The 27,072-nt window shown below is 54.3% G+C and overlaps 1 protein-coding gene across 1 annotated transcript in view; it reads left to right on the top strand.

The window, feature by feature from the left end:
- Positions 1 to 27,072, top strand: part of LOC128562067 (uncharacterized) — a 152,631-nt gene that overhangs the window by 111,655 nt on the left and 13,904 nt on the right. The window contains 19 exon segments of the mRNA XM_053556665.1: positions 1,690 to 1,897; positions 4,821 to 4,987; positions 6,399 to 6,511; positions 7,565 to 7,646; positions 10,293 to 10,430; positions 12,485 to 12,647; positions 14,819 to 14,940; positions 15,549 to 15,689; positions 16,700 to 16,813; positions 16,915 to 17,043; positions 17,692 to 17,853; positions 19,284 to 19,448; positions 22,523 to 22,691; positions 23,043 to 23,227; positions 23,434 to 23,526; positions 23,684 to 23,848; positions 23,850 to 23,895; positions 25,024 to 25,187; positions 25,268 to 25,365. Of these exon segments, the coding sequence (XP_053412640.1) occupies positions 1,690 to 1,897; positions 4,821 to 4,987; positions 6,399 to 6,511; positions 7,565 to 7,646; positions 10,293 to 10,430; positions 12,485 to 12,647; positions 14,819 to 14,940; positions 15,549 to 15,689; positions 16,700 to 16,813; positions 16,915 to 17,043; positions 17,692 to 17,853; positions 19,284 to 19,448; positions 22,523 to 22,691; positions 23,043 to 23,227; positions 23,434 to 23,526; positions 23,684 to 23,848; positions 23,850 to 23,895; positions 25,024 to 25,187; positions 25,268 to 25,365 (2,624 nt within the window).

Here is a 27,072-nt window from a genome sequence, read left to right as displayed (position 1 = left end):
TCTACATTTCTCCTGGGTAGTGGGTCCTGACCTCTGATCCCAGGCCCATAGTCCCACCCACTTCTTAGAGGTCTAGCGGGCATCAGAATTGGCTCATCAAAATCAAACTTTTTTTTTTTTTGGGAAACAGAGTCTCACTATGTCACCCTTGGTAGAGTGCCATGGAGTCACAACTCACAGCAACCTCCAACTCTTGGGCTTAAGCGATTCTTCTGCCTCAGCCTCCCACGTAGCTGGGACTATAGGTGCCCGCCACAACACTTAGCTGTTTTCTTGTTGCAGTTGTCATTGTTGTTTAGCTGGCCCGGCTGGGTTTAAACCTGCCAGGCTGGTTGTATGTGACCAGCACCATAGCCGCTGTACTACAGGTACCAAACCAAAAATCAAACTCTTGACTGCCCGCAACCTCTGCCTCCTGTGCTGTCGCAGCTAGTGGCACATTGTCCTCTCAGCTATCTCATGAGGACCCTCAGAGTCATCCAAGACCTCCTTGTCTCCTTTGCCCCATCTCACAGTTTGGTGCTGCCTTCCAGATGTGCCCAGAGTCCAAACCCTTCTCACTACCTCTGGCATGGTCACCTGGGTCTCGGCCCCCTGGCTGGGCTATCCCTTGCCCTCTCCAGCCTGTCTCTACCTAGCAGACCCTGAGTCCCACACTCAAATCTCACCACACCCCTGGAGCCCCATTCTGGGGTCTGGCCCCTCTGAGTACCCCTTCCAGGGCTCCCCTCACACCCCACTGCAGCTATGCCCTGGGCCAGGCTGTCTTCTCTCCAACGCCCACTCCCTCTCTCCTCCCGGTCTTGGCGCACATGTCCCTTCTCAGGGGAGGCCATCTGTGGCTGGTCATCGCTCCCTTGCCTGGCCCAGCTGGTCCTTCTCAGTGTTAACTTTTCTACCCATCTGCTTAGAGCCAGCTTCTCACTCGTCCAGTATGTGTGAGCCTCACCCAGGGGTCATGTCTGGGTGGGGCCTGAGCCTGCATTTCTAGTAAGTGCCCAGGTAATACTGACTACCCAGGCTTTGAGTGGCAGGGCCCAGGATGCCCCTCAGTCCTGGCCCTCTGCCCTGGTCCTCCATGCCTGGGCAGTTCCTTCTGTGGTGGCAAGAGGGTTAGTGGAAACATTACTGAAGTTTCACTGGGATGATTGGGGAGTGGCCTTGGAGTGAGTTACAGTTCACACCAGGGTTTGGCAAACTTCTTCTGTGAAGGGCCAGATTTTAGGCTTGTGGCCCTATGGTCTCTGTCAAAACTCAACTCTACTGCCATTGGAGATCAAAAGCAGCCACAGGTTTGCACAAATGAGCAAGCAGGGTTGTGTTCCAATAAAACTTTATTTTAAAAAATGGGTGCAGGCCACACTTGGCCTTCAAGCTGTGCTTTGCTGACTTGTTTCACACTGCCCATGACATCTTCGTTTTCCTGTTTTTTTCTCCAGCTGCCTCCTGGGCCCTTTCTCCCCATCTACCCCATCTCCTGAGGAGTTTGTCCAGTTGTCTCCATGGCCCTGGGTGCATGTGTGATTGGCCAGCGTAATCCTACTGGCTCCCAAACCTGCTCCTTCATGGGCACCTGAGTTCCTGCCACCACAGAGATGGACAGTGCTGAAAAACCCCAGGGTTTACTGGCTGTGCTGGGACTGGCTGTCATGGGACAGGGTGGTCCGTCACCTGTCGGTCTCATTCCAGATGTCTGTGGACATTCACGACAACGGCTCGGGCTTTGACCATTTTGGATACGTCTTGGCAGGGCCCACATACCTCAACTACTCTGTGAGCTGCTGTTACCATGCCGGGCGCCTGGAGCTGTCTGGCCAGAGCATGCACAACAGTGAGACCTTGCTGCAGGCCGGGTTCCCGGGGCAGGCTGGCCTCAGCTCCGAGCTGCTGGTACTTGGTAAGGCTCCCAGCACACACCCCTGAGACTGCAGAGCTGGCTTCCTCAAGCCCGGGTCAGCCAGCAGCCCGGGCATCAGCCCAGGCAGGCACCCCAGCTGGCCCAGTATGGCTCTGGGCTCCCCAACTAACCAGGACAGCCTGACCCTTCGAGGACCTGGCTCCTGGGGTGGGGGAGGAGGGTGTTCGTTTCCTAAGGCTACCACAGCGAAGTCCCACAAACAGCAGAAATGTGTTCTCTCCGGAGAGACCAGAGTCTGAAACCAGGGTGTCAGCAAGGCCAGGGACCTCCAACAGCTGCAGGGGAGAATCTTTCTTTCCTCGTCCAGCTTCTAGTCGCGCCTGTCTATGGCAGCGTCACTCCAGTCCCTGCTTCCGTCTTCGCGGGACGGTCTTCCCTCTGTGTTTCTCCTCCGCTTAGGAGGACATTGGTCACAGTGGATCGAGGGCTCCACCCAACCCCAAATGACCTTATTTTTACTTGATTATATCTGCAAAGACCCTATTTTCAAATAAGATCCCATTCCCTGGGCATAGGGGGTTAGGACTTCAATGTCTCTTTTGGGGAGACACAATTCAACCCACAAATGGGGGTGGATAAAAATAATAAGGGCCAGCATTGACCAAGCACTTACCGCATACATTCCACACAAGAGCCCAATAAATCTGTACAACCATCCCGTTCCCACCGAGGAGCAGGCAAAGCCCTCAGCAGGCCTCTGAGCCCTGGCCCCGCTCTGCCCACACCTCCTGGCCCCCAGCCCTGTCCCTCCTGCTCCTTGCTGTTCTCCACACTCATCGGGCTTGCTCCGGCCTCAGGGCCTTTGCAGAGGCTATTCCTTCTGCCTAGAATACTCATTCCCACACCTGCTCAGCACCTTCAGGCATTTCTCAAAGGTCATCCCAGCGAGGTCACTCCTGCCCACCTGTGCATTTGCACTCCATCCTCCTCTATCTCTTCTCACCCTCTCCCTGGCTTTGTCATTTTAACATACTGGGTAACTTACTTCCTAAATACTTTTATTTCTTGCTATCTGTCTTCTGCCCGCCCCACACTGGAATGTCTGCTCCATGAGGGCAGGGATCCTTTTTGTCTGTTTTGCTGAGTGACACGTAGTAGGTGTTCAATTAAACAACTGCTGAGCGAATCTGTGAGCAAGCCTGTGGGGTGGGGATAGTGACATCACCCTCCTCTGCAGGTGGGGAGATGCTCAGAGAGGTGGGGTCTCTCTGCCCAGGGCACAGAGCTGGTGAACAATGGACCTAGGGGGTCTGACTCCAGAGCCACCTCTGACCCCCCTGCAGGATCCCAGAGACCTGGCTCTTGAGCTGTCAGAACCCCAGGTGGCTCCCACGGCCCCTGCTGCCTTGGTCATCACCCTCTGGCCTCACACTTTTCCCTTTTGTGACCTCAGCCTCCTGGGGGGTGAGCCCTGAATCACCTAAGGGAACTATCACCCGTCTGAGCCGACCTCAGGGTTCATTGGGGACACAGTGGCCATGTGATGGGGAGGCCCCATCCAGGCTGTTGCAGGTCCCAGGGGGCCTGGCATTGCCACCCCCAGCCAAGAGGAACAGTTTCTTCCCCACTGCTGTCCAGTTGGCCTCCCAACAGTCTGGGGACACTTTCTGCCTATGCTAACATTCTTGGTGTCCTGTTGAGCTGCGGGCCCCTGGGCATGAGGACAGTGCTCCTGCCAGCCTTGTTCCCCTCCTGCTCCTACCGTGCACACAGTAGGTGTTTGTGGTTGAGTGCTGAATGGTGAAGGAAGGGAACAAATGTTTCCCAGATGTCGTGTGAGCCCCACATGCCGGCCACTCAGGGGTATTGTCTCATTTACTCTGGATGCTGTCCCTTGAGGTGAATGGATTGTGCCCACTTTATAGGTGAGGAAGTTGAGGCTCAGAGCTACTGGGCTAGGGTTCAGATGGCAGGTGAAGGGCCGGGCCAGGTGCGGTGGCTCATGCATGTAATCCTAGCACTCTGGAAGGCTGAGGTGGGAGGATTGCTTAAACTCAGGAGTTTGAGACCAGCCTGAGCAAGAGTATGAAAAAGTATCCAGGCATGGTGGCAGGTGCCTGTAGTACCAGGTACTTGGGAGGCTGAGGCAAGAAGGTCTCTTGAGCCCAAGAGTTTGTTTGAGGTTGCTATGAACTATGATGCCATGCACTCTACCCAGGGTATCAGCGTAAGACTCAATCTTAAAAAAAAAAAAGAATAAACTCCTGACCAGGACATTGTGGATCCTGGAATCTCTTTTTCTGGAGGGCTTTTGCTCTGCCCTCTGTGGTGGGGTGTAGTCCAGCCTGGAAGCAGGGGACAGGAAGGGATGCCTGTGTGATGGGAGGGAAGCTGCAGGGGATATCTTATGAGCTGTGATAGTGTCTGTCATTTATTGAGGATGATCTGTCATTTATCGAGAACCCTCCTGGTTCTCCTGCAGGGTGTGTGAATAATCTCCAAACAACCCTCCAAGGAAGCAGACTAACCCCTGTCCTCTGGGGCTGACTGATAGGGAAGGGAGGAGAGGAACCAGTTAGTAGGGAATGGAAGAGATGCTTCCAGATGGTGGCTGCCACATGCTAAGGACACTCCAGGGTGATGGGAGGGAGGATGCCTGGTGGTGAGGGTTGAGATGAGCAGTCAGGGGAGACATCCCAGAGGAGCTGTCATTTCAGCAACTCCAATGAAAGGAGAAGCTGACCAGGCCAACATCCAGGGGGACATGTTATGACAGGTGATATGACAGCTTTAGGCTTGTGCAGGGTCCAGCCAAAGGTCCCATCTGGCCCCAGAGGGCAGCTGTTTTCACTGGTGTTTATGGGCCATGGGTGTGGTCCCTCCATGGTCTTCGGCCTGTCCCTGAGCTGAGAAAGGAGGTGAAGCTGCATCCCCAGCAGCCCATGCCATTCTCTGTCTCTAGAGACTCAGACCAAGGCCAGTGTGGCCCTGCGTGGTGGGGAAAGCAGGGTCAGCATGGACCTGGCAGCTCTGGTGGCTCGTCCCCTGCGTGGCCCCCTGCAGCTGGTGGTGAATGCCAGCCATGCTGTGCCCGCTCTCCAAAGGCTGGGCCTGCCCTTCACCAGCCAGGTAAGGAAAGGGAGGAGGGTGGGAAAAGGGTCTCCCTCCAACTCCTGTCGCCTCCTGTCCAAGTCCTGATGCACAGAGGACCTGCTGTGTGTGACTGACAGGGATGACGAGCCCTTGAGTTTCTCCAGCACTTGACAGTTTGCAAAGGCTTATTAAATAATAGTTGTAACCAGGTCTACCGAGCAACCTCTGTGTTCCAGCCCCAGGTCAGTTGCAGACAAGTGTCCTGTAGCGCCATCTAGCTCCTGATCTGTGTCCTTTCTGCTGTCCAGTCTCGGATCAGAATCAAAGCCCATTTACCTGCAAAGTGCCTGCCCCATGCTCGGCGCCCTTCTGGGGGTCTATGTGTGTTTGTTAGTTTCGTCCCCCCTCCACCCCAGACAGAGGCGGGGTGGCACAGTCCAGGCAGGCCTTCTCCACTGTCCAGGTCCCAGCTCTGCCACTCACCTGCTGTGTGGACCTGAGCCCCTCTGTGCCTGCACCTCAGCATCTGCAAAGTGAGGATGGTAATATCATCTGTAAGGTGGAGGCCGTGCAGGTGGAGGGAGTCAATACCAGTGATGCCTGGGCAGAGAGACACGTGAGAAGCGTCTGCTGCAATGACAGTGACGAAGGAGGTGGGATGACGATGACAACTGTCGTCATTATCACCATCATCTCTGGGTCACACATGAAGGTTTAGGTGACTTGCCCAAGGTGATGTGGCAAGTAGGCAGCAAAAGAGGGACCCAGGCTTGACACCTGGGCCCTTCTGTAAGGTTCTCTCCTGCCTTGAGGAAGCCAACTCACTGTGACCCCCTGCACGGGGCCACACCCTGGCCACTGTCATTGGTGCAAACTCAACTTGCCTGGCTGGGCCTGCCTTTTCCTCTGGAAGCCGCAGAACGCACTCTGGAGCCAGACAGCAAAGCCTTTCCACAATTTTCTTTTTCAAGTTATCAAGCAACCCTGCCCTGCCCCTCCTCTGATGTGCTGTGGGAGGAGGAGGCCATTCCCAGGGGATTAGGGGGGACATCACCCCTCAAGCAAAGGATGTTGGCCCTGTACCCCACACCTTGGCACACTGGATACCTCCTGCCCTGGACTTCGTCTAACCCCCGATCCTGGCCTCAGTGTGGGTGGTGGAGAGCTCTCTGGGGCACTCACTCCCCCATATCTGTGCTGCAGGTGCCTGGGCTGTTGGGGGCACTGCCAACCTGGGCTGTGACGGGGACTAACCAAGGCACTGCCATTCCACTGGGTTCTTACCATCCCAGGGGGTATCAAACAAGCCAGGCCTGCTGGGCATCTGTGGTTACTGTGCAGTGTCTAGGCTGGGGGCAGATACAGAACATGGCTGGTGTCCCCAGCTGGCTTGCAAGGGTCCCTGGGCCATCTACACCCCACACCTTATAGGCTGCTCCCTCCTCAGCTTGTGATCCGAGAACTGTGGGCAGCAGAAGAGATGAGCTCCTTGCTGCAGCTGAGCTGTGATTCTCAGGCCAGCTTGGTCCTCGTTGTCCATGGCCAGAACCAGGCAGTCAGGTGGGGTGCTCTCTGGTCTCTGGGGGCCCCGGGGAGGGGAGGAAAGGTGAGATTAACCATTGGCTGTGCACCTGCTGTGCACTAACACCAGACACATAGCACCTCCTTGAATCCACTAAGCCCTGCTGCAATATGCTGAAAGGGAGGCTCCAGCATATTTTCCACAGTCACACAGCTGTTAAAAAATAAACAAACAGAAAAACCTTGGCCTCTGGGGGCAGAGCCCTGATGAGTTCTTGGTGTCACAAACTGGGCATCCCAGGGCCCAAATACTTACCCATAATTATTAGAACTCTTCAGGCTGGGCCTGGCACAGTGCCTGGTGCTCTGACGTGCATACTACGTCGGCGGCCCACCGGTCAGGCTCAGCATGCAGACCAGTGGTTCTCACGTGGGGCGAGTGTCCTCCCAGGGACATTCTGCAGTGTCTGGGGAGGTTCCTAGTGGTTACAACTGAGGAGGATGGTGCTCCTGGCATCTAGTGTGTGGAGGCACGGGATGCTGTGAAACATCGGCCCCCCGCAAATATGAAATATGTGGCTAAGATGCCCATGTGCCCAGGCTGAGAAACTCTAGGGGGCTGCAGCACCCAGGGCATAGCAGCTGCAGGGAGCTGTTACCACCCTGGCCTGGAGAGGGAGGGGAAGGGGCAGTGTCTGGAGAGGACACTGGGAGGGGGCCAAGGGCTAAAATATGGCTCACATGGGACAAAACCAAGGGGTTTGTGGAAGATACCAGCTCAGAACCATATTTAACCCTTTCTGCCAATGGGGAAACCAAGGCTCGAGAAGAACGACCGAGAAACTTGCCCATGGAGCTGGAGTCAGGCCAAACCAAGCTGGTATTCAAGTGCAGGCGGCCTGGCTGCAGAGTCTGGCCCTCACTGCTACTCTGTGTGGCTGTCAGGCCCTTGGGTGTGTGAACAGCTCTTCGTTGGGCTGTTGACATGTTCGTGGCTGTCTGACCCTCTCTTGGGGAGGTTGGCCTGGTCCTGGGGGCCCTGGACAATGTGCCCCAGCACCAGCATCAGACCTTGTCTTTTCTACCTTCCAGCAAAGAACTACAGCTCTCGGGCCGGCATTGCCTCCCCTTCCTCCTGGGCCGCTGGCCCAGCTCAGCCTCAGTTTCAGCCAAGGTAACTGTGCCCTGGCTCCCCTGTGCTCCTAACTGGTTCCAGATGCCCCACCTGGGGCGGAAGGGGCCTGCGCTGGCCCCGGCCCTGCTGGAGCTGGTTAACTCTTCCACATTTGTCTGTGGGGCTGCAGCAGGCCCTACTGGGCCACCCTTGAAGAACTCTGACTCCAGCTTCTCCAAACATACCCAGGTTTATATTCCTGGGCCGGCTCCTGTAGCTCCCTTGCAGGGCTCAACAAGACCCTAGGGTGTGGGAAAGGTCTCTCCTCACCAGGCCTAGTGACTGGCACAATCCCAGTGGCTAGACCAGATGATATAGCCCTTTGGCTGACCCAACACCTCCTCTACCTCTACTCTATGTGCTGTACCTGGGGGTGGACACGAGGGCCCCTTAGACTCAGGCTGGGGTTCCTTTCTCCCTATGTGTTGTCACTGTCTGTGTCTCTGTCTGTCCCCTTCTCCAAATTAGGAGCTTGGAATGGGGCTTCGTGTGTGCCCATCACCTGGAACAGAGCCCAGCACATAGTAGATGCTCAGTAAAAGGTATTGAGTGAATGAGTGAGTGCTCACACCTGCTGACTGCTCGCTTCATTTTCTCATCAGCCACCAAGGTTTGCTAAATGCTCTCCTCACCCTGGCTTGGGCTACCTTCACTTACAGAGCACCTGCTGTATGCCAGGCCCTCTGCCACTTTGGGACACAATTTGGGTACTCCCCAAACTTCTCTGCAACTACATGATCACTCAGAGAGCTTCTTAGTTTTTCCCCAAGTTTTATGTTGAATTATTTCAACCTTCACAAAAGTTACTGGAGGATGGCAAATATTGACCAGTTGTTAATATCTTGACACATTTTTGTTTATCCGTGATAAAAATTCATGTAGTTATACCCACATTTTTCCCCGTATCATTGGGTACTAATATAGAGATATTTCTGAAGACATCACATCTCTTTATGCCTAAATACTTCAGCAGTTGGTTCTATAACAAGGGTATTTTCTTATTTAACACAGTAGAATGACAAAATGCAGGAACTTTAACATTGAAATAATACTATAATACTATCACGTAATGTACAGTCCATAATAACATTTTCCAGTTGTCCCAATAATGTTCTTTCAAATTGTTTTATTTTCTTTTTGGTTTTGTTTTAAATACAGGATTCAATCCAAGATCACACAGGATGTATAGTTGCCTTATCTCTTAAATTTCCTTGATGTAGAACAGAAATCTGCTAACTTTTTGTGGAAAGAGATAAATAGTAAAAATTTTTTGGCGTTGCAGGCCGTATGTCCTCTGCTGCAACTATTTAGTGCTGTCAGTGTAATACAAAAGCAGTGTAGACAACATGGAAATGGGTGAGCATGGCCGTGTTTCAATAAAACTTTATTTACAAAATCATATTATGGGCAGCATTTGCCTCAAAACCTAACTCCTCACCTGCAGTCCCAGCTACTTGGGAGGCTGAGATAAGAGAATCACTGAAAGCCCAAGAGTTTGAGGTTGCCGTGAGTTGTGATGCCACTGCACTCTACCAAGGGCGACGTAGTGAGACTCTGTCTCAAAAAAAAAGAAGAAGAAAAGAAGAAAACCTAATTCCTGATCCAGAACATTCTCCTCCTACTCCCTACCCTCCATCCTAACATTTCACTATAAAACTTTCAGAGATCAAAAAACTGAAATAATTTTACAACGAACAACCATGTACTAGCTACTTAGATTGCCCATTCCTATTTTACTCTAATACCTAACTCTCTACCCATCCATCCATCTTATTTTTGGATACATTTCAAAGTGAGTTGCAGATATTTGCAATATATTTCCCCCTAAACATGTCATTATCATTAACCACTGTAAAGATGAAAAAAATCTGCATTGACAGTTTTGAAGTGTCCAGGCAGTTATTTTATAAAGCATTCTTCAAATGCGTTTGTCAGATTGTTTGTTCAGGATGAGATTCAGGCTCAACATTTCTGACAGGGGTATCACTAAAGTAATAATGCTTCTGGTGAGGTTGTTAAAAATACCAATTCTCGAAACTTTTCCCAGAGATTCTGTTTTTACAGGTTTTATGTGGGAGCCCAGAATCTATATTTCTTAGTGAGTGCCCCAAGTGACTGCTATTCAGCCAGAATTTCTGGAAGTTAATGCATTTTTATGTCATACAATTTTCATGACATCCCATTAGCAGGTATCATTATTCCCATTTTTTGGAGTAGAAAGCTAAGGCTTAGGTAATTCAGGAACTAGCTGGAGGTCATTCACCCCATGGGTGGTGGAGCCAAACTGGGAGACCAGTTCTGTTTGTGGCCAAGGTCTGAGCACGGTCCTCTGTGCTAGACTGCCCCCGTCACCTACAGAGATCCTACAGCTGGAATTCTTACCTGCTGGGCTCAGGCCAACAGCTATCTTCAAGTCAGTGTTATTTATGTGAGGAAGCGCCAGGAGTGATTGTAACTGTGGCCACACCTGATGGTGCTAAACTGAGGCTCAGGACCCTTACTTCCTCAGAGTTCTTCCAGCCCACAACGCTATGGGTCTCCCGGGCCTGGGGCTTTGGGAGGCAGCAGACACGGCCTGGAGCCAGCATCTGCCTGAATGTTCCATCAGAGTTCTGATGAGATCTCGTGTGCATTTTTCCAACCCAGCTGCGATACCCCAAGGATGAGATGGAGAGCACATTTGTCTTGGGAGTGGAGGAGCATCGTTTCTTCGTCAGCACCAGGCTGGAGGCTGCTAAGGCCAGGCTCGCCTGCACCATTAGGCTGGAACAGAGCTTCCCGCAGGTGTGTGGGGGACAGCCAGTGCCGGGGCAGGCTGGGGTTGGAGGCTCCTGGGCCAGCACTTTGAGGTAAAAGGAAGTACCCTGAAGACAGCCTGGCACAGGCAAGGCTAGGATGTGGGCAGAATTTACTGGAGTGGAGCCTCAGCTGTTCTCTCCTTCCTTTCCTTCCCCTTTCCTTTCCCTTCTTCCCTCCTCCCTCACTCCCTCCCTCATTGTTGAGCATCTGCCAAGTGCCAGAAGCTGGGACATTACTACATAGTAGAACGTACTTTTCTTTTTTTGGTACAGAGTCTCAGTCTGTCAGTCTGGGTAGCGTGCCGTGGGATCACAGGGCACAGCAACCTCAAACTACTGGGCTTGAGCAATCCTTTGCCTCAGCCTCCTGAGTAGCTGGGACTACAGGCACCCACCACAAAGCCTGGCTAGTTTTTCCTATTTTTAGTAGAGACAGGTCTCAGTCTTTCTCAGGCTTGTCTCAAACTCCTGCGCTCAAGCCATCCACCCGCCCCAGCATCCCAGAGTGCTCGCATCAAGTGTATAGTCTAGTAAAGGAGATTAACAAAAAAAAAAATCATATAAATAAGATGATACACCAGATAATGGCATGACTCGGAGAAAACAAAACATGGCGAAGTGACTGATAGTAACTGGGTAGCTTATTCAGATTAGGTGGCCAGGAAAGGTGACACTGAGACAGTTGGGGCCAGGCATGTGAAAATCTGGGGGAAGAACATTCTAGGCTAAGGGATCAACAGCTAAGGGCCTGGGGCAGGAATGGTTTGGCGTGTTTGAGCAATGGCAGAGAAAAGCCGCTGGGCTGGAGCTGGGGAAGAGAGCACGTCAGGGGAAGAGTTTGGATTTCATTCTATCTGGTACTGGAAGCCTTTGAGGATGTGATTAAATAAATGATTTTGGATCCCTCTGGCTGCTATGGGGGGAGGGACCTACAGGTGGCAGAAGAGAGCTGGCGAGGAAGACCCACACCGGACTGGGACCGAGCAGTAAAGAATAAACTTCACTGCAGCCCCCTGTGGTGCCCTTGAGTTACCCTTCAACCGCGGCACCCACTGGCAGGGACAGTGCCCTCTCTGAGCCTTTGCATGGGCTGTTCCACCTGCCTTGAATGCCTTTCCCTGCCTTGTCCCCCAGCTTCCTTCTCTGTGCTCCTTTGTCCCTTGAATAGCGCTAGGGCCACCCTTGTCACCTCATCTCATAATTTTCTGTCTCTGTCACTCTGTCCCCACCAGCCTGGAAGCCCCTTGAGGGCCCAGACAAGGTCTTGATGATCTTTGTGCCCTGGTACTCGTGCTGGTTGGGAGCATAATCCCTGCTCATTAAATGTTTGAGAAATCCTCATACTAGTTGCAGCAGCTCCCACAAGTTCCTTTCCATGGGCTAGCCCTAGGCTGAGCATCTCACTCACATCATCTCACTGAGGTTGGTGCTATTATTCTTTTCTTTTTTTTTGAGACAGAATCTCACATTGTTGCCCCCTGGTAGAGTATTGTGGCATCATGCTCACAGCAACCTCAAGCTCTTGGGTTCAAGTGATTCTCTTGCCTCAGCCCCATGAGTAGCTGGGACTACAGGCACCCGCCGTAACACCTGCGTATTTTTAAAGATGAGGGTCTCATTCCAGCTCAGGCTGGTCTCAAACCCATGAGCTCAGGCAATCCACCTGCCTCAGCCTCCCAGAGTGCTGGGAGTGAGTTACTGCGCCTGGCTGGTGCTGTTATTCATGGCCCCATGTTATAGATGGAGAAACTGAGGCTCAGAGAGGTTAGGAAACTTGCCCAAGGCCACACAGCTGGTATGTAGAGCTGTCAGGGGGCTGTCCTCCTTTATGTTGTCTCCCACTAATCATACACCCCCCCCTCCCTTCTATCATCTGTTCCTCCTTAGGGAGCACGTGGGCTTTCTTTTTGATCTTCTGATGTAAGTCATGACCCAGTAAATATTCCCTTGTCCTTCTTCTGAAAGCTTCTCTCCTCTCCTACCCCAAGCAGGATGTGGGTCAGGTTCCCCAGTAACCTCAGCTCCCTGATTCTCTTCCAGCTCAGCACCCTTCCTGGGGAGCTGGCCTTGCAGACCATGTACAAGCACGCTCACCGGACCCATATCCTGCGCCAGACAGTGCTGTGGGATGGCCGGGAGGTGGCCCTCAATGGGAGCTTCTCTGGGACCTTCCCCAAGGCTGCCAGAAACCTCAGTTTGCAGGGTGAGTGCCCTCCAAGGGGCTACAAGCAAGGATGGAATAGTCACTCGCTCATTTGCTCAGCAAAGCATCATTGAGCACCTGTCATCCCAGCACAGGGGATCTGTGGGGAAACAAGATGACCCAGGTCTCACCCCTCAGGAGACAGGCAGTGAGAAGGAGACATACGTGAACAAAATAACATGCGTCATGACAATTTCCAAGAGGGAGAAGGACTGTGAAGGGAGCAGGGTTTGCCTTGAGGGCGCTGGGCTCCTTTAGGCAGGTGGCCTGGAGGCCTCTCAGAGGAGGTGATATCTGAGCTGAGATCTAAATGATGAGAAAGAGCTGTCCAAGGGAGGATCTGGGAAAGGCAGGGTGGGCAGAAGGAAGAGCAGGTACAAAGGTCCTGGGGTAGGAAAAGCCCTAACCCTAACCCTAACCCTAAGCCTGGGAAAAGCCTGGGGTAGGAAAAAGCCAGTGAGGCCAGTGTGGCTGGAGTGATGGGAGGAAGTAAGATGGGGGAAGTTGGGGGACCCAGGTCATAAGGAGCTGGGGTTTACTCCAAGTATGACAGGCAGAAAGAAGGGCACAGGGTGTGGAAGCTGTGACAACCCTGAGTGTCCCTGGGTAATTCTGGTGCCAGGCTGGCCACCTGGAGGCTGGCAGGGGAGGTGAGTGGGGAAGCAGCCCTGACCACAGCAGTCGAGAGCGCCAAGGTCCTCCTGGAACAGGCTGTCAGCTGGTGCAGCTACACACTGTCAGTTTCTGTGTAAGGAGCCACCTTAGCATAAAGCAGAGCCTGACTGCTTGGGGAGAGAGCAGAGACCCCCAGCCCAGAAAACAGCTGGCCTCGTGGGCTGATGAGTCTTTTCCCAGAGTCACATTTACCACGTGTGTGCCTTGAAAGGCAGAGGAAGTGAGTGGGTGCTCAGCTGAGGTTGTGTGTGTGTGTGTGTGTACATGTGTGCATGTGTGTCTGTGCATGTGTGTGAGCATGCCCCATCCCTGGGGAGCCGAGCAGCCTGCAGACCTGCACTATGGTCACAAGGCACTGTGGGTGGAGCGTTAGAGGGTGGTGGGAATGAGGGGTTCCTGCCCTGCATGTGGTACCTGAGTGTGGTCAGCGTCCCCATAATCAATGCCTGGTGATGCATCAAGAACCAGCCAGTGCCAACTTCTGGGGATTGCTGGGAACCCTTCCAGAGAGTTCAGAGGGCAGGACCGACTTGTGGCCTCATGAGATGGGATCTAGTGATGCAGGAGGTCAGGGCAGCCCAGGAGATGAAGGGAGAACATCCAGGGCATAGGGACTGTCTGCTGTGAGGCCTCCTCTCTGGAGCACCCCTGTCACATCCTGAGATATCAGAAAAGTACAGGACAGCGGACAGTGGTGGAGGAAAGTGTGGGACTTCTGATAGGGTGAGGCTCCCCGTGAGTGTGAGGCACCCGAGGAGGGTGATGCAGGTGCTTGGTTGTCGCGCTGCAGCTGTCCGCTCTTGCTTTAGGATGGTAACAAACTGCCCTGCAACCCAGTGGCATAAAACAAGCATTTATCATTGTTCACGAGGCTGGGTCAGCTGGGCCACTCTGCCGGTCCTCCCGTACGTGAAGGTCAGTGCAGGTGGGGTGGGTGGCTCTGCTGACCGCGGTCAGGCTCCTTGTGTGCTGTGGGTGGGCTGGCTGGCAGCTGCTCTGGGACAGCTGAGGCCTAAACAACCGGGCTGCAGAAGTGAGGCTTCTTAGGGCTGAGGCTTGGCAGTGGCACTCTGTCCACTCCTGAATTCTGTTAGCACATCACAAGGTCAGCCCAGGTCCAAAAGCCAGGAAGACAGATGTCACCTCTTGCTGCAAAGTCTTAACTGTCACAAGGGGCTCCCACAGGGACATTAAAGGGTATACGTCGAGGGATAGGGTGACAAAGTGAGCCTGTAGCTACTGAATGTTGTGAGAATTACCTGAGCATGTGGCCCCCAAATGGCCACCTGTCTGAGTGTGGTGGTGTCAGCTGAGATTCCCGGAGCTCCAAACTGAAGACCCCAGCTCACACTCCACCCCTGTGTTTCCCCACCTGCACAGTGGAGCTCACCATAGTGCCCAGCTCACACTTCACCCCCTGTGTGTCCCCACTTGCACAGTGGAGCTCACCCACAGTCCCCAGCTTACACTTCACCTCCTGTGTGTCCCTTGTACAGTGGAGCTCACCCACCTGCTGCCCCTGTCCCTGCCACGACACTGCAGCCTCTGCCTGTCCGCAGAGCACTCAGGAGGCAGACACCAGGACCACCTTGTTGTCAGCTGGGACAGCAGGGACCAGGTAGGCGTCTCAAAGGAGATCCCGTCTGTGAGCAGAGCTGACCCTGTAGCCTGAGTGGGGCCCTCAGGGCCCTTCTCTCCTGGAGGAGCACTGCCCAGGTCAGTCTAGTTGCTCCAGGTCCCTGACAACCTGTGGGAAAAGCACTGGGTCAGTGGCTGGAGACTTGAATTCCAAACACACATTGACAGGCACAGTAATATAATAATAGTGTTTATCGTGAGCCAGGCACCGTGCAGTGACCCTCATGCCAGCCTCCTGTCTGTGCAGTGCTGTTACATGCCCTGTTTTCAGATGTTGAAATTGAAGCACAGAGACATGGTGACCCGCCTAGGGCCACAGGGCTACTGGAAGACAGAGATGCAGGCTGTGTGTCACCTGCCGTTCTGTTTCTGTCCTGTGCTTATTCTGTCTGCTCTTTTCTGAGCCTCCATCTCCTCCACTGTAAAATGGGCTGATGCTCTCCCGGGGGGTTCGCACGGTACTGGGATTTTGTGCTGAGAGCCACCTACCCTCACAGCCTTGACCCTGATGGAGAAGGCTGTCTGTGCGGGCGTGGTGGGGGGGGGGACTCTGGACAGGGTCCTGGCTCAGGCTGTCCCCTTCCCCAGGTGGTGGTCTCCTCCTCTCTGCAGCTGGGGAAGGGTGAGCTGGCTGCCCACCTGGCCCTGACTCACCCCTTCAACCTCTCTTGGGGGCATGCCGAGGTCAGGGGCCTTGCTGAGAGTGGAAGCAGCAGGCAAAGCCGGCAGGTGAGTGGGGAGCGTCTGAGGTGCTCCTGGTGGAGAGTGGGGTAGGGAGTGGCATGACAGCCCATGGGGTTGAGAACCTCTGGCAGGGAAAAGAAACTCTGTCCATCAGCAATGAGGACTTTTCCAGAATCACAGGTTCCTAAGGCCTTGGGGACCTTGGGAGTACTTCATCAATACCTTATTAAGCACCTACTGTATGCCAGACAGTGTTTGCAGCAGGCGTCATTCCTGAATCTGTAGAGCTTACGTTTTAATGGGGGAGAGGCAGTTTATAAGATTTCTCATTCATTGTTTGTGCAATCACTTGTTTAGTTGGCAATTTGGGGGGCTGAACAAGGCAGCTGGACACCCCATCTGGATGGGCAGCTCTCATTACCCCTCTGAGCCTCAGCTATTTTCATCCCTGAGACAGAGGGCAATGCGCCACTGTGTGCCAGGCAAAAGACCCTCTCCAAACTCCAAATGAATGAATAAAAAAATCAGAGGTTGTGATAAGCACCATGCTGCAAGAGGATGCCCTGACTGAGATTCATCAGACAGTGGTGGGGTGATGGGTGGTCAGTGAGCACCAGACAGGGGAGGAGCCTTGTCCACTGGACCCAGGGATGAGAAGGAGCCAGGCCATGGGAGCTGGAGGAACAGCACGTGCAAAGGCCCAGCTGTGGGGCCAGGTGATGGGAGATGAGATCAGGTGACATGGGGGTGGGGGTTGGGCAGGACAGGGGCAGACCATCTGGCCAGAGGCCTGGTGAGGCTCTCAAGTCCATGCTGCCTTTAAATATGCTGAGTGTGGGTGTCAAGGAAGAGCCTTTTCATCTAGATGCTTCTGGTTTCCAGTCTGGGCATGGCTCTGAGAGGGTTGGGTAGTCTCTTCCCACACTGCCCAATTCCTCTGTGGGTGGGCAGGGGCACCGGCGTCTGCATCCTCCCCATCCTCTTGCTTTCCCACAGAGGCTAATGGGGGCATTAGCCTCCCCTCTCCCCCCACTCTCTGCCCCATCTCCACACAGGTGCAGCTTGCCTGGAACAGGGGACAACCAGTGACCCTGCAGCTCACCTGGGCTGACAGGTCCTCTCTGCACAGCACCATCTGGGACAGCTGCCTGGCTGCCTCCCCAGGGCAGGTACACACTGGCTGGCCTGAGGAGCCAAGTACAGAGCCCTCCCATGCTCAAGGCCACTCTGTGGTCCCCTTGGTCACCTATCCCACTCTCTTTCCTATCAGCTCCAGGACACCTGGGACCTGGGCAGCCTCCAGGCCTGTGGGGCCTTAACACAGACTCCGACCATGTTTAGCGAGTGGCTGGATGTGTCCTGGGACCAACACCATATACAACAGAACCTGACCTTTGAGGTGAGGCCTGGGGACCTATGTCCTGGGCAGGGAACCCCAAGGAGGCCCCACCTACTGCAGAAAGTACCCAGCTCTAGGGCCCCGAGCTTCTGGGTTCGAGGGCTAGCCATGCTGTGGAATCCTGGGCCACTCATTTCTCTACTGTGAGCCTTGGTTTCTGCATCTGTAAAATGGGCACAGGAATCCTCTCCTGACTAGCATGTAGCAAGGGCTGTGGGAGATAAGGGAAGCAAGGTACCCAGCACGAGATGCTGTGAACAGAGGAAGGAGACAGTGACGCTGGTGAGCTCTCAGGAGGGGCTGGGGCAGGTCAGGAGCTCAAGTTCCCAGAGGCATCAGGGGCTGGGTCTATCCAGACCTCCAATGGGGTTGTGTACTGCGCTGCAGAGCCCAGGGTAGGACCCAGGCCATGGAGACATGGAGACATGGAGACATCTGGCCCTAAAAGCTTATTCCTGCGTCTTGGGTCCCCTAAGTGTTCTCAACAGAAATCCTGCCCCAAAGTGTAAGGGGCTGTGCTAGTTGCTGACGTACCAGTGGTGGGATTTCTGGCACCTGCTCTTATCTAGGGGAAAGTCTCAGCCTGCAGCTGGCTGTGGGCCTCGCTTATGTGATAAGCCCCAGGCTCACTGTGCCCTGTCATTCCAGAGGCATCAGCCCTCCCAGACAGACAAGATCCTTGTGGAGGCCACGCTGGAGCACGTCCTTGTGGCCTCCTGTGCCAAGCAGAGCTTTCGGGGGAAGGTGCAGACAGACTACACACACTGGCTATACCACGCCCTCCAGCTGGGGCTCTGTGGCCTGCCCAGGGTGAGTCTGCTTTGGGAAAGGGACAGCTGGAGAACCAGGCACCCACGGTGATGGGGTGGGGGAGGATGGCACCTGCAGAGTACAGGGGTGTGAGCGAGGCAGCTGGGTGCCAGCATGGTGCTCGGACACTGGCTGGCTGGGTGACTGGATGAGGCACGTCTCCCTGCTAAGCTTCAGGTGTGTCATCTGAAGAATGGAAAGAGCAGCAGATGCCAGGGTGTGGGGTGCATGTGAGAGTCAAGAGATGGGACACGGGAGTGCTGGGTGCAGTACCCCCACGTAAGTGAGAGTTGCTGTGACCGTTGTTTCAGGTGCAGGGGTGGGATCCCTTTTCCTCCCGGGTTTGTGAATCAGTTGGCTGGTTCACATCCACCCACCCATCCATCCGTCCGTCCGTCCATCCACCCTTCCTTTCTCCCAGGGTTCACAAACTATTCTGTGAGGGAGCAGATAGTAAATATTAATATTTTAGGTTTTATGGACCATACACTGTACAACTACAGACTCTGCCACTGCCTTGTGGGCATGGCTATAGACCACATGCAAGTGAGCTTATATGGCCGTACTTCAGTAAAACTGTACGTGCATGAGCCAGAAAGGGCCCACAAGCCAGCTTACCAACCTTTATCTCTTCATCTCTTCATTTAGAAAACACTGTGTGTTTTACATACACAAGGTCCTGCCCCAGGTGTGGGGACCTGGATAGTAAAAGGGATACACCAGGTGCTACCTCCTGGGTTGCAGGTTAACAAACAAGGGCTATGTGGTCTGTGTCAGTGCGTGGAGAACTCTGTGCAGGCATGAAGCAGGTGGAGGGTGCCGGGCAGTGCCAGGGGCCGCATTGCTGAGCATGTGGGCCCTGCAGCGGGAGCAGCCAGTGCAAAGGCCCTGTGGCAGGACCATGCTCAGGGTGTTTGAGGGACACAGGGTGGTCCTTACAGAGGAAGCAAGGTGAGGTTAGGAAGGCAACATAGTCCATAGGCCACACCAAGGTCACTGGCTTCTCTTCTAAGTGCAGTGGGAAAGCAGAAGGCTCTGGGCAGGGAGTACATGTACTGGCTGACTTGTACTTCTTAGAGGTCAGTCTGCTGCCTAGTGGAGGAGGGGATAGAGCAGGGGTCCTCAAACTACGGCCAGCGGGCCACACGAGGCAGTGTGATTGTATTTGTTCCCGTTTTGTTTTTTTTTTTACTTGAAAATAAGATATGTGCAGTATGCATAGGAATTTGTTCCTAGTTTTTATTTTTAAACTATAGTCCAGCCCTCCAACCGTCTGAGGGACAGTGAACTGGCCCCCTGTTTTAAAAGTTTGAGGACCCCTGGGCTAGAAGCTATGGGCTGGGGTTACTGTCAGTCTGGTGTGAAGGATGGTGGGGAGGGGGCTGCCCCTGCTCCTCTCTGACCTTTGACACTCAGACCCTCTTGTCCAGGCCCTCTTGCTGTCCGGGGAGCACACTCTGGGCCAGGGAGGGCTCCTACTGCAGTCCTGCTGCCAGCTGGGCCTCGCCCCCAACCCGGACCACGGCCTACACCTCAGCCTGACCCTTCGAAACCACAGCAGGCCCCATTCAACTGACTTCTCCGGGGAGCTGGAGGTGGGTGGCTAGGACAAGGCTGACCACCCCAGGGGAAGATGCCGGGATAAGCACGATGTTGTCCCTCTACATCTTCCCTGGCCAGCAGGCCCCCACTGCCTGGGCAGCCTTGCCATCTACTGGCCATCCTTGAACTGCAGGTCGGCACCCTGATGGGGGCCAGAGTTCTGCTCTGGATGGGGGCGGTATGGTGACCCCTAGGCCTGGCCTCAGCACCTACCTGCCATCCAGCCCTTCCTGTAACCGACAGGCAGCTGGACTACTCAGTGTGAGTCCTTGCCCAGCCTCTTTCTAGCTGACAAACTACCTTGCCTCTTGGATTCTGTTTCCTTCCCTGTAAAATGGATAATAATAATAACCTGCCCCACCTCCTGCGGGATTAATATTGCAAGGATTATGTATGTTAGTATGTGTAGGTCACTTAGTGCAGTGCCTGATGGAAAACAGCCACTATGTAAGTACTTGCTATTATTTTCAGCTGTTGGTGGCCAAGCCTTCTGTCCCCACTCCTGGTAGCTCAAAGAAGTAAGAAGGGGAAGAGTTGGCTCCAAATCCCTGTGCTGTCCCCACCTGGCCAAGCGATCTTAAGGAATCTCTCTAAGTCTCCATTTCCTTGGCTATATGAGGGGATCTTGTATTTGGTCTGTGGGGGTCTGGGCATCCCTCCCCTCTGCCTGCACAGCCGAGGCATGTAGTAGGTGCTGGATCCATGCTGCCATCCACCTGCCCTGGGTCTCCCTGGCTGGGTGACTTTGACCTTGTGACTTTCCCTCTCTGAGCCTCAATCTTCCCTTCTGGTCTGGGCATCATTCCCCTCTGCCTGCACAGCCGAGGCATGTAGCAGGTGCTGGATCCATGCTACCATCACCTGCCCTGTGTCTCCCTGGCTGGGTGACCTTGACCTTATGACTTTCCTTCTCTGAGTCTCAATCTTCCCTTCTGGCAAATGGAAACAAATCCTTCCTCCTTTGCAGTGTTCAGAGGAGCACAGACAATGTTTATACAGCATCTGCACATAGCAGCTGCTCACGAGATGGGCATGTCCTTCCTTGTGGCATTCAGAGCTGAACAACAATGATGTTTCTGGGTTGGAAGTTCACTCAGACCAGCAGCCATGGCCATTTCAAATGAGCTTTTCTTTCCTAGGTCTTTATTTTCTGGGAATGACTGCCACTTCCCCATTTGCCAGTCAGGCCCCCAGGATCTGTAAGCCCAGTGCCCAGGGCCTCCCTCGTTGGAATAGGAGGCCTGAGAGTGAGGGCCACGTGATCAGGCCCATGTGGGATATTTAGCATGCGGTCAGTCCTTCAAGTGCTTCGGGACAGCTGGTCTCAGCACTTCTGTCTTGCCCCATTCTTGGATCTGTGAAGTGGACAGAGCCTTTCTCAGCCTTCTTGGCCCTCACACCAACCCCCATGGCCCCAGTGCAGAGGAAGGACAGATTCAAGGTGGTCAGGCACTCTCCCAAGTTGCATGGAGGGCAGGGCTCTGGCTGGCAGTGATAGCTAGTAGGGCTGAGCCCAGACGCTGGAAGCCCATCATGGGCAGACTCTATGCATGGTCTGCAGAACACCCTTTGCCCCCACCCTCCAAGCAGGATCACCTCCTACACTGTTAAATCTCATAAGGATTCCTGGGCTTCACCTGCGCACACACACACACCAGCTTGGAAATCTCTGGGGAGGGACCCTGCATATTTAGGACCCTGCATTAGATTCCTGGGATTGTTCTTAACAAATAATCAACTGGGAGACTTAACATAGAAATTTATTATCTAACAGTTCAAGAGGCCAGAAGTCCAAAGTCAAGTAATCTGTAAGGTCGTGCTTCCTCTGAAAGTTATAGGGAAGAATCCTTCCCTGCTACGTGTAGCTTCTGCTGGCTGTTGGCAACCTTTGGCTGTGGCAACATCATTCCAGTCCTTGCCTCCGTCTTTACTGGCCTTCATCCTTCCAAGCACATGTGCATCTGTGTCTTTGCAAGTCCTTCTATAGGGACAGCATTCATTGGATTTATAACCTACCTTAACCCAGTATGATCTTGTTTTAACTTGATGATATCTGCAAAAAAATTAAGGCCATGATCACAGGTACAAGGAGTTAGAACTTCAACATATCTATTTGAGGAACACAATTCAACTCATCTCATACATATATAGTAATTCTGATTTCAGCTGAATTTAGAGAACCACTGTTCTATATCATTTTACAGATTTTGAAGCTGAGGCCCAGAGAGGGTGGCACACTTATTCAAGATTGCACAGCCCTGTCAGTTGTAGTGTCTAGAATATGGGGCCTATAGCACAGTGGTTATGGCGCCAGCCATATACACTGAGGCTGGTGGGTTAAAACCCAGCCTGGGCCAGCTAAATAACAATGACAACTGCCAACAAAAAAATAGCCAGGTGTTAGGGTGGGCACCTGTAGTCCCAGCTACTTGGAAGGCTGAGGTAAGAGAATTGCTTAAGCCCAAAAGTCTGAGATTGCTGTGAGCTATGACGCCATGGCACTCTACCAAGGGCAACAAAGTGAGACTCTGTCTCAAAAAAAAAAAAAAAAATTTAGAATATAGGGCAGCTTGGTCTGGGCCACAGAGGGCTCCCCTTCGCACCACTGCTTCTGGAATACTCCTTGGTCTCTTACCTACAGGGTCTCCGTGGCCTTTCCTGACTTTACTCCCACCCCAGTCAAGACTCGCCTGTCCTTGTGTACCCCTCCTTTAAGGCTAGGTGCCTGCAAGCATTCGGATAAACTGGGTGGTGCCACGGTCTTTATGCCAGCTTACCCATGACCTCACTAAGTCCTTTGCAGTGGTTCTCATGCAGACTTAGAAAAGCTGAGCTGCAGGTAGAGACATCTGGGCATGGGAATGTTAAAAGTGCCCATGTCCGGGACTCCCCCAGACCAGTTAGATCACAGTATCTATCTGGGCTGGGGCCACTCTCATGGCAGGTGCTGCCGGGCTGGTGGGCTCCTAACTGGGTGTTTTTGCAAGTACTTTCTGTGCTAGGTAGGGACTCAGCCCTGTAGTTGGGGTGGGGGTGCCCACTCAGGCCTCTGCCCTCCCCCTCCCAGCTGCGCAGCCCCAAGGCTCAGCGGGTCGGCCTGCTAGGCCGCGTCTCCACCTCAGCTTCTCGGAGCCTGGTCCAGCTGGAGGGAAGCATGGACAACAGGGATGAGAAAGTGAGGCTGTCTGTGTCTCAGGGCCCAAGCTGTCTTCAGGCCTCTGTGGCCCACGAGGAGGGTGAGTGGTAGCCAGGTCTTAGCTCCACTAGCTGGGGCAGGGCTCAACTTGGCCTGAGAAAGAACAGGGGCTGGGTGTTGGGAGCTCAGAAATCAGAGTAAACCCTGCTGGGACTCTTGCCATCTCCGCCTGACTGAGCCTTGTCAATTGAGGCTGGGCCAGGTAAGGTTGGCTGGCCAGAGGAAGGTCTGGCGTTGGGGTTTTCAGATGGCTCAGAAGATTGATTTAGGGCCTTGAGGCTTTTCCTGGGGGCAATGAGGAGCTACAGCAGGCTGTGGAGTGGAAAAGGAGTGGGTGGGGGGGCAGAGGGAGAAGGGGCGTGTGTGACAGCAGGTCTCTTCCCATCCCCAGGGATTGGAGAAGAGAGTGTGATGGTGCGGGCATGTACCCACAGGCAGACAGCCGAGGTGGAGGCCCTGTTTCAGGATGGTAGACAGCCTGTCCAGTCTCTGGGACGCCTGACCCTGCAAGCTGCCAACCAGAGCCTCCTCCTGGCCGCACATGGCTGTCAGGGGATCCTGCTGGGCCACGTGGAGGTGAGACAGCTGGAAACAGGGGAAGCCACAGTGCCAAGAGTCCTGAGCCCTTTGGGTCCCTCAGAGCACAGAAAAAAACAGAAGAGACAGCCCCATGGTGTGGCCCACACCCACCTAGGCCCTGTTGCTGACACTGAGCACCTTCTAGGCAATTCATTCCTATGGAGACCTGAGGGAGCTCCCAACCAATTCCTCTGTCCCTACAGTCCAGGATTGCAGCAATTGGGTCCCAGGTACAAGCCCAGCTGGAGGAGAAGATTCTAGGCTTGGACGCCTATGTGAAAAGGTTCCGGCAGCTGGTGGGTAGACCGTGTTGGGGAACGGGAGGAGGGGGGGTGGAAGTCTCTTCATGGAGATCTGTCTGGTGGGGCCTGTGCCCTTGCTTACCCAGGCATGAGGGTCTGGAATGTTCTGTGTCCAAGACTCACGCTGATCCTGCCTCGGTTCCCTGCCCAGGTGCAGCCAGCAGACACCCTGGACAGCGTGGCAGGCCTCCTCCTCCAGCTGTCCCAGGCGTGTCTGGGGACCATGTGGGCAAGCAGCAGGGTGGTGGCCACCCTGTGGGGCCAAAGCCAGGCCCTGCAGGTGCTGACCCACCACCTGCCACTCTACCTGGAGCAGCTTGCAGCAGGGGCTGGAGCAGCTACGGAACGAGCTGGAACGTGAGTGTGGGGGAGAGGGCACAGTCCTGCACCCAAACCCCACCTGACCCAGGCCCCCACATCCAGACCCTTGGCACACACCATACAACTGGAAAGGCAGCCTCATTTCTGGGGCCTGCAGCCCAACTTTGTTTAGATTCTACCTTATTTCTTATGGAGCCACTGCCTCATTTCTTATGGAGCCACAAAGGGTGCTATCTGTTGTGATTTCTCTTGTGCATACAGCCTTGTTTCTTCGAGACTTGCTGCCATAGGACTCTGTGCTGAGCACAGTGTAGCCATGTCATTGTTTCAGGTCCTGGTTAGTAAACAGCTACTGCTCCGACCACCCTCCTGGTCGGACTGGGAGGCTCTGGCCTCTCCACAAGGCAGGGCCCCCCGGGCTGATACCCGCCCAGCACTAGGCAGGCCCCCCTGTGCCGGGCTGGGCTTGTGTTGTCTCTCTTCTTCCCATGCTTGTGTCTCTGCTGTCTGTGCTAGAGTCTCCACGGCCACCCCAGGCAGCCTCACAGGACTCTGTGCACAGTTGTGATTTAGTGCAGAGAAAGGACACAGAGCAGACTTGACAAAGGGCAGACATGCAGGGCGGTGTTGTTGTCACAATTCAGTGCTGGAGGTATCAAGTGCCTCCCATGTGACCCTACCAGAAAAGGACATTGCAAGCTGCGCTTGGCCTCCCAGACACCGCCCTTGTCTGTGTCTGCCCTTTGTCCACCTGGGAGCCCATTAGAGACCCAGGAGGGCTCCACGGTTTTTACTGGAGCTGGTCATATAGGCAGCTTCTTGGCATGTACCAAGATTCTAGGCTCCCAAATGAAGGCACGTGCGTGTTCAGCGCAAACCCCTTCCCAACCCCAGGAGTGGTTAAGAACCGTTCTGAAATCCAGGTTCTAGTCACCCGCGAAGGGCCACCCTTGTGTGGAGGCCTCCCACGGACAGGAATCAGGCCCACCGTTAGCTCCCATCTCAGTGTCTAATGCCCTCTGCCCTGTTCCTCTTCCTCTCTCCCCGCCACCTTACTCCTGGGAACAAGCCCTACTTCCTAGCGGCCTGGGATGTCTGGGTGGGGCTGGATTTCTCACCTGCAGCCAGGAGCCTGCAGGCCTCACCGCAGGCAGTGGCTGCCCATTGCAGGGCCCCTGGCCACGCTGAAGGATGCCTACTTGGAGGTGACACTGCAGCCCCTGGACATGGTATGGCAGGAGCGGGCCCAGGAGGCCATGCAGCGGCTGCAGGTCTGGCTGCCTGGGAGGCCAATCGGGGCAGCCCTGGGAGCCATGAGGGGTGTCGTGGAGCTGGTGAGTGGGGACAGGGATGGGACACAGATGGAAAATGAGGCCAGGGACCCTGCCAGCTCTGATTGCCCCCCTCTTTTCAGGCTGCCCATCAGATGCTGTCGTGGGTGGAAGCCACATTGTCACGCGCACTAAGGAGGCTCTGCAAACCCTTGCTGGGCCTATACCACTTCTCAGCCAGGTAACTTGGGATTTGGGACTGACACGTCCTGTGGTCCTGCCACAAGCCAAGTACAGTGCCGAATACTCTCATACCTCAATGTCTTACTCCTGCGACAACCCTGCCATGTAGGCATTTTCAACCCCCACTTTACAGATGAGGAAACTGAGGCTCATTCTTCACTCCAAAGGCACTTTATAGGTGCTCTCTCTGTACAAGACAGATCTCTGGGTGTGGCCCCTTGACCATAGTTCTACTGACCCCTGATCTACATGTTAAGTGGCAAATGCTGCAGAAAGAAAGTCAGGCAGGATGAGTGGGCCGCGGGGCGTGTGCAGCAGTGCAGCCAGGGCTGGCTTCACACGGAGGCGGAGTTTGGATGAGGCCATTGGCCATGTGGGTATTGTGGGAAGAGAGTTCCAGGGAAGGACCTGGCCAGCACGGGGGGTTCATACAGAAGCCAGTGAAGAGCAGAACATGTGAGAGGGAGGGGCGGTGAGTTGGGGAGGTTACTGATTACTTCACCTCCCTCCTGTGGGCCCCTATGGATTACAGTGCCCCCACCACAAGATCCTTAACTTGACCACATCTGCAATGCCTCTTTGACCATGTAAGGTCACAGGTTCCAGGGCTCAGCTTGGGGGCTAGTGATTATCCTATCTTGGGTGTTGATGAGAAGCCAAGAGACCCCTGATTGAACTGGGTAAGCAGTGAACGTGTGGAGTCCTGGGCTGCAGGGCAATTTGGGAGTTGCCAGAGGGAGGAGGTGCTGGTCCTCTCCCCACAGGTGGTGGCCACAAGGAGCATCTAGGGTTGGGGAAAGGTTGGCCCTGAATCTTGGTTTGAATATAGCTCTGCCCCATTGGCTCCCTGTGCCTCAGTTTCCCCACCCATAAAAGAGTGAGGAAACTGTAAAAGAGGTCACATACCCACCTCACAGGTAAAAGGCACCCTGTACAATCCTGCCCTGGGGCAGGCATGGCTCTTCCATCCTTGTAGCCGGAATGTAAACCAGTAAAGGAAGAGCCACAAACAAGGTGGGGTTTGGCCTCAGGCAGGATGATCTCCCAGACAGGGCTGTGTGCAAATGGCAGGTCGCACCTGGTGAGTGGGAGCCGGACACAGTGGGGTGGGGGTGCTGTAAAGGGTACTCCAGCAGCGGGGGTGGGGGTGGGGCTCCCTGCCTCCTGCCCTGAGCTGCAGGTCTGGGCTTCCTAGAAGGCAGATGAGGCCCCCTGTGCCGCCTCCACCCATTGACAGGGAGGGAAGCATTCCTCTGCCCACTGCGCCCCTGATGGGAGCTGGGGCCTCACTGCTCATTCAGACCCTGCAGGTCAGCCTGACCTCCCCTTCTACAACCTGAGAGAGTTCCAGAGTCCTCCAGCAAGCTGTGGAGATTTCCAAGAACTTCTAGCCCTATGTTCCCTTGGGCTCTGAGCTCCTATTTCTGCCTGCTCAGCTCTGCGTGCCCTGTACACAGCCCTGACCCCACACTGACCCAAGGCCCAGGGGCAGGACACATGTGAGCTCAGACACTATGGCCTCGGTGTTTCTACCCTCAGCCTCATCCACTGGGCATTTCCCCACAGACAGTCCCTCCCTCCCTCCGAGGGGCTCTGGTGCTCCCTGCATCACTGCCACGCTCTAGTGGTTCTGCCTCAGCCCTGGTGATCGCCATTCTGTAGCTAAGGGAATGAGGTTCACATGGGCACAGCGACTTGTCCCCCA

The sequence above is a fragment of the Nycticebus coucang genome, chromosome 12 (genome assembly GCF_027406575.1).
Source record: "Nycticebus coucang isolate mNycCou1 chromosome 12, mNycCou1.pri, whole genome shotgun sequence".
Classification (NCBI taxonomy): domain Eukaryota; kingdom Metazoa; phylum Chordata; class Mammalia; order Primates; family Lorisidae; genus Nycticebus; species Nycticebus coucang.
Note: the sequence above shows the minus strand (reverse complement) of the source record. Positions and strands in the feature narration are given on the sequence as shown.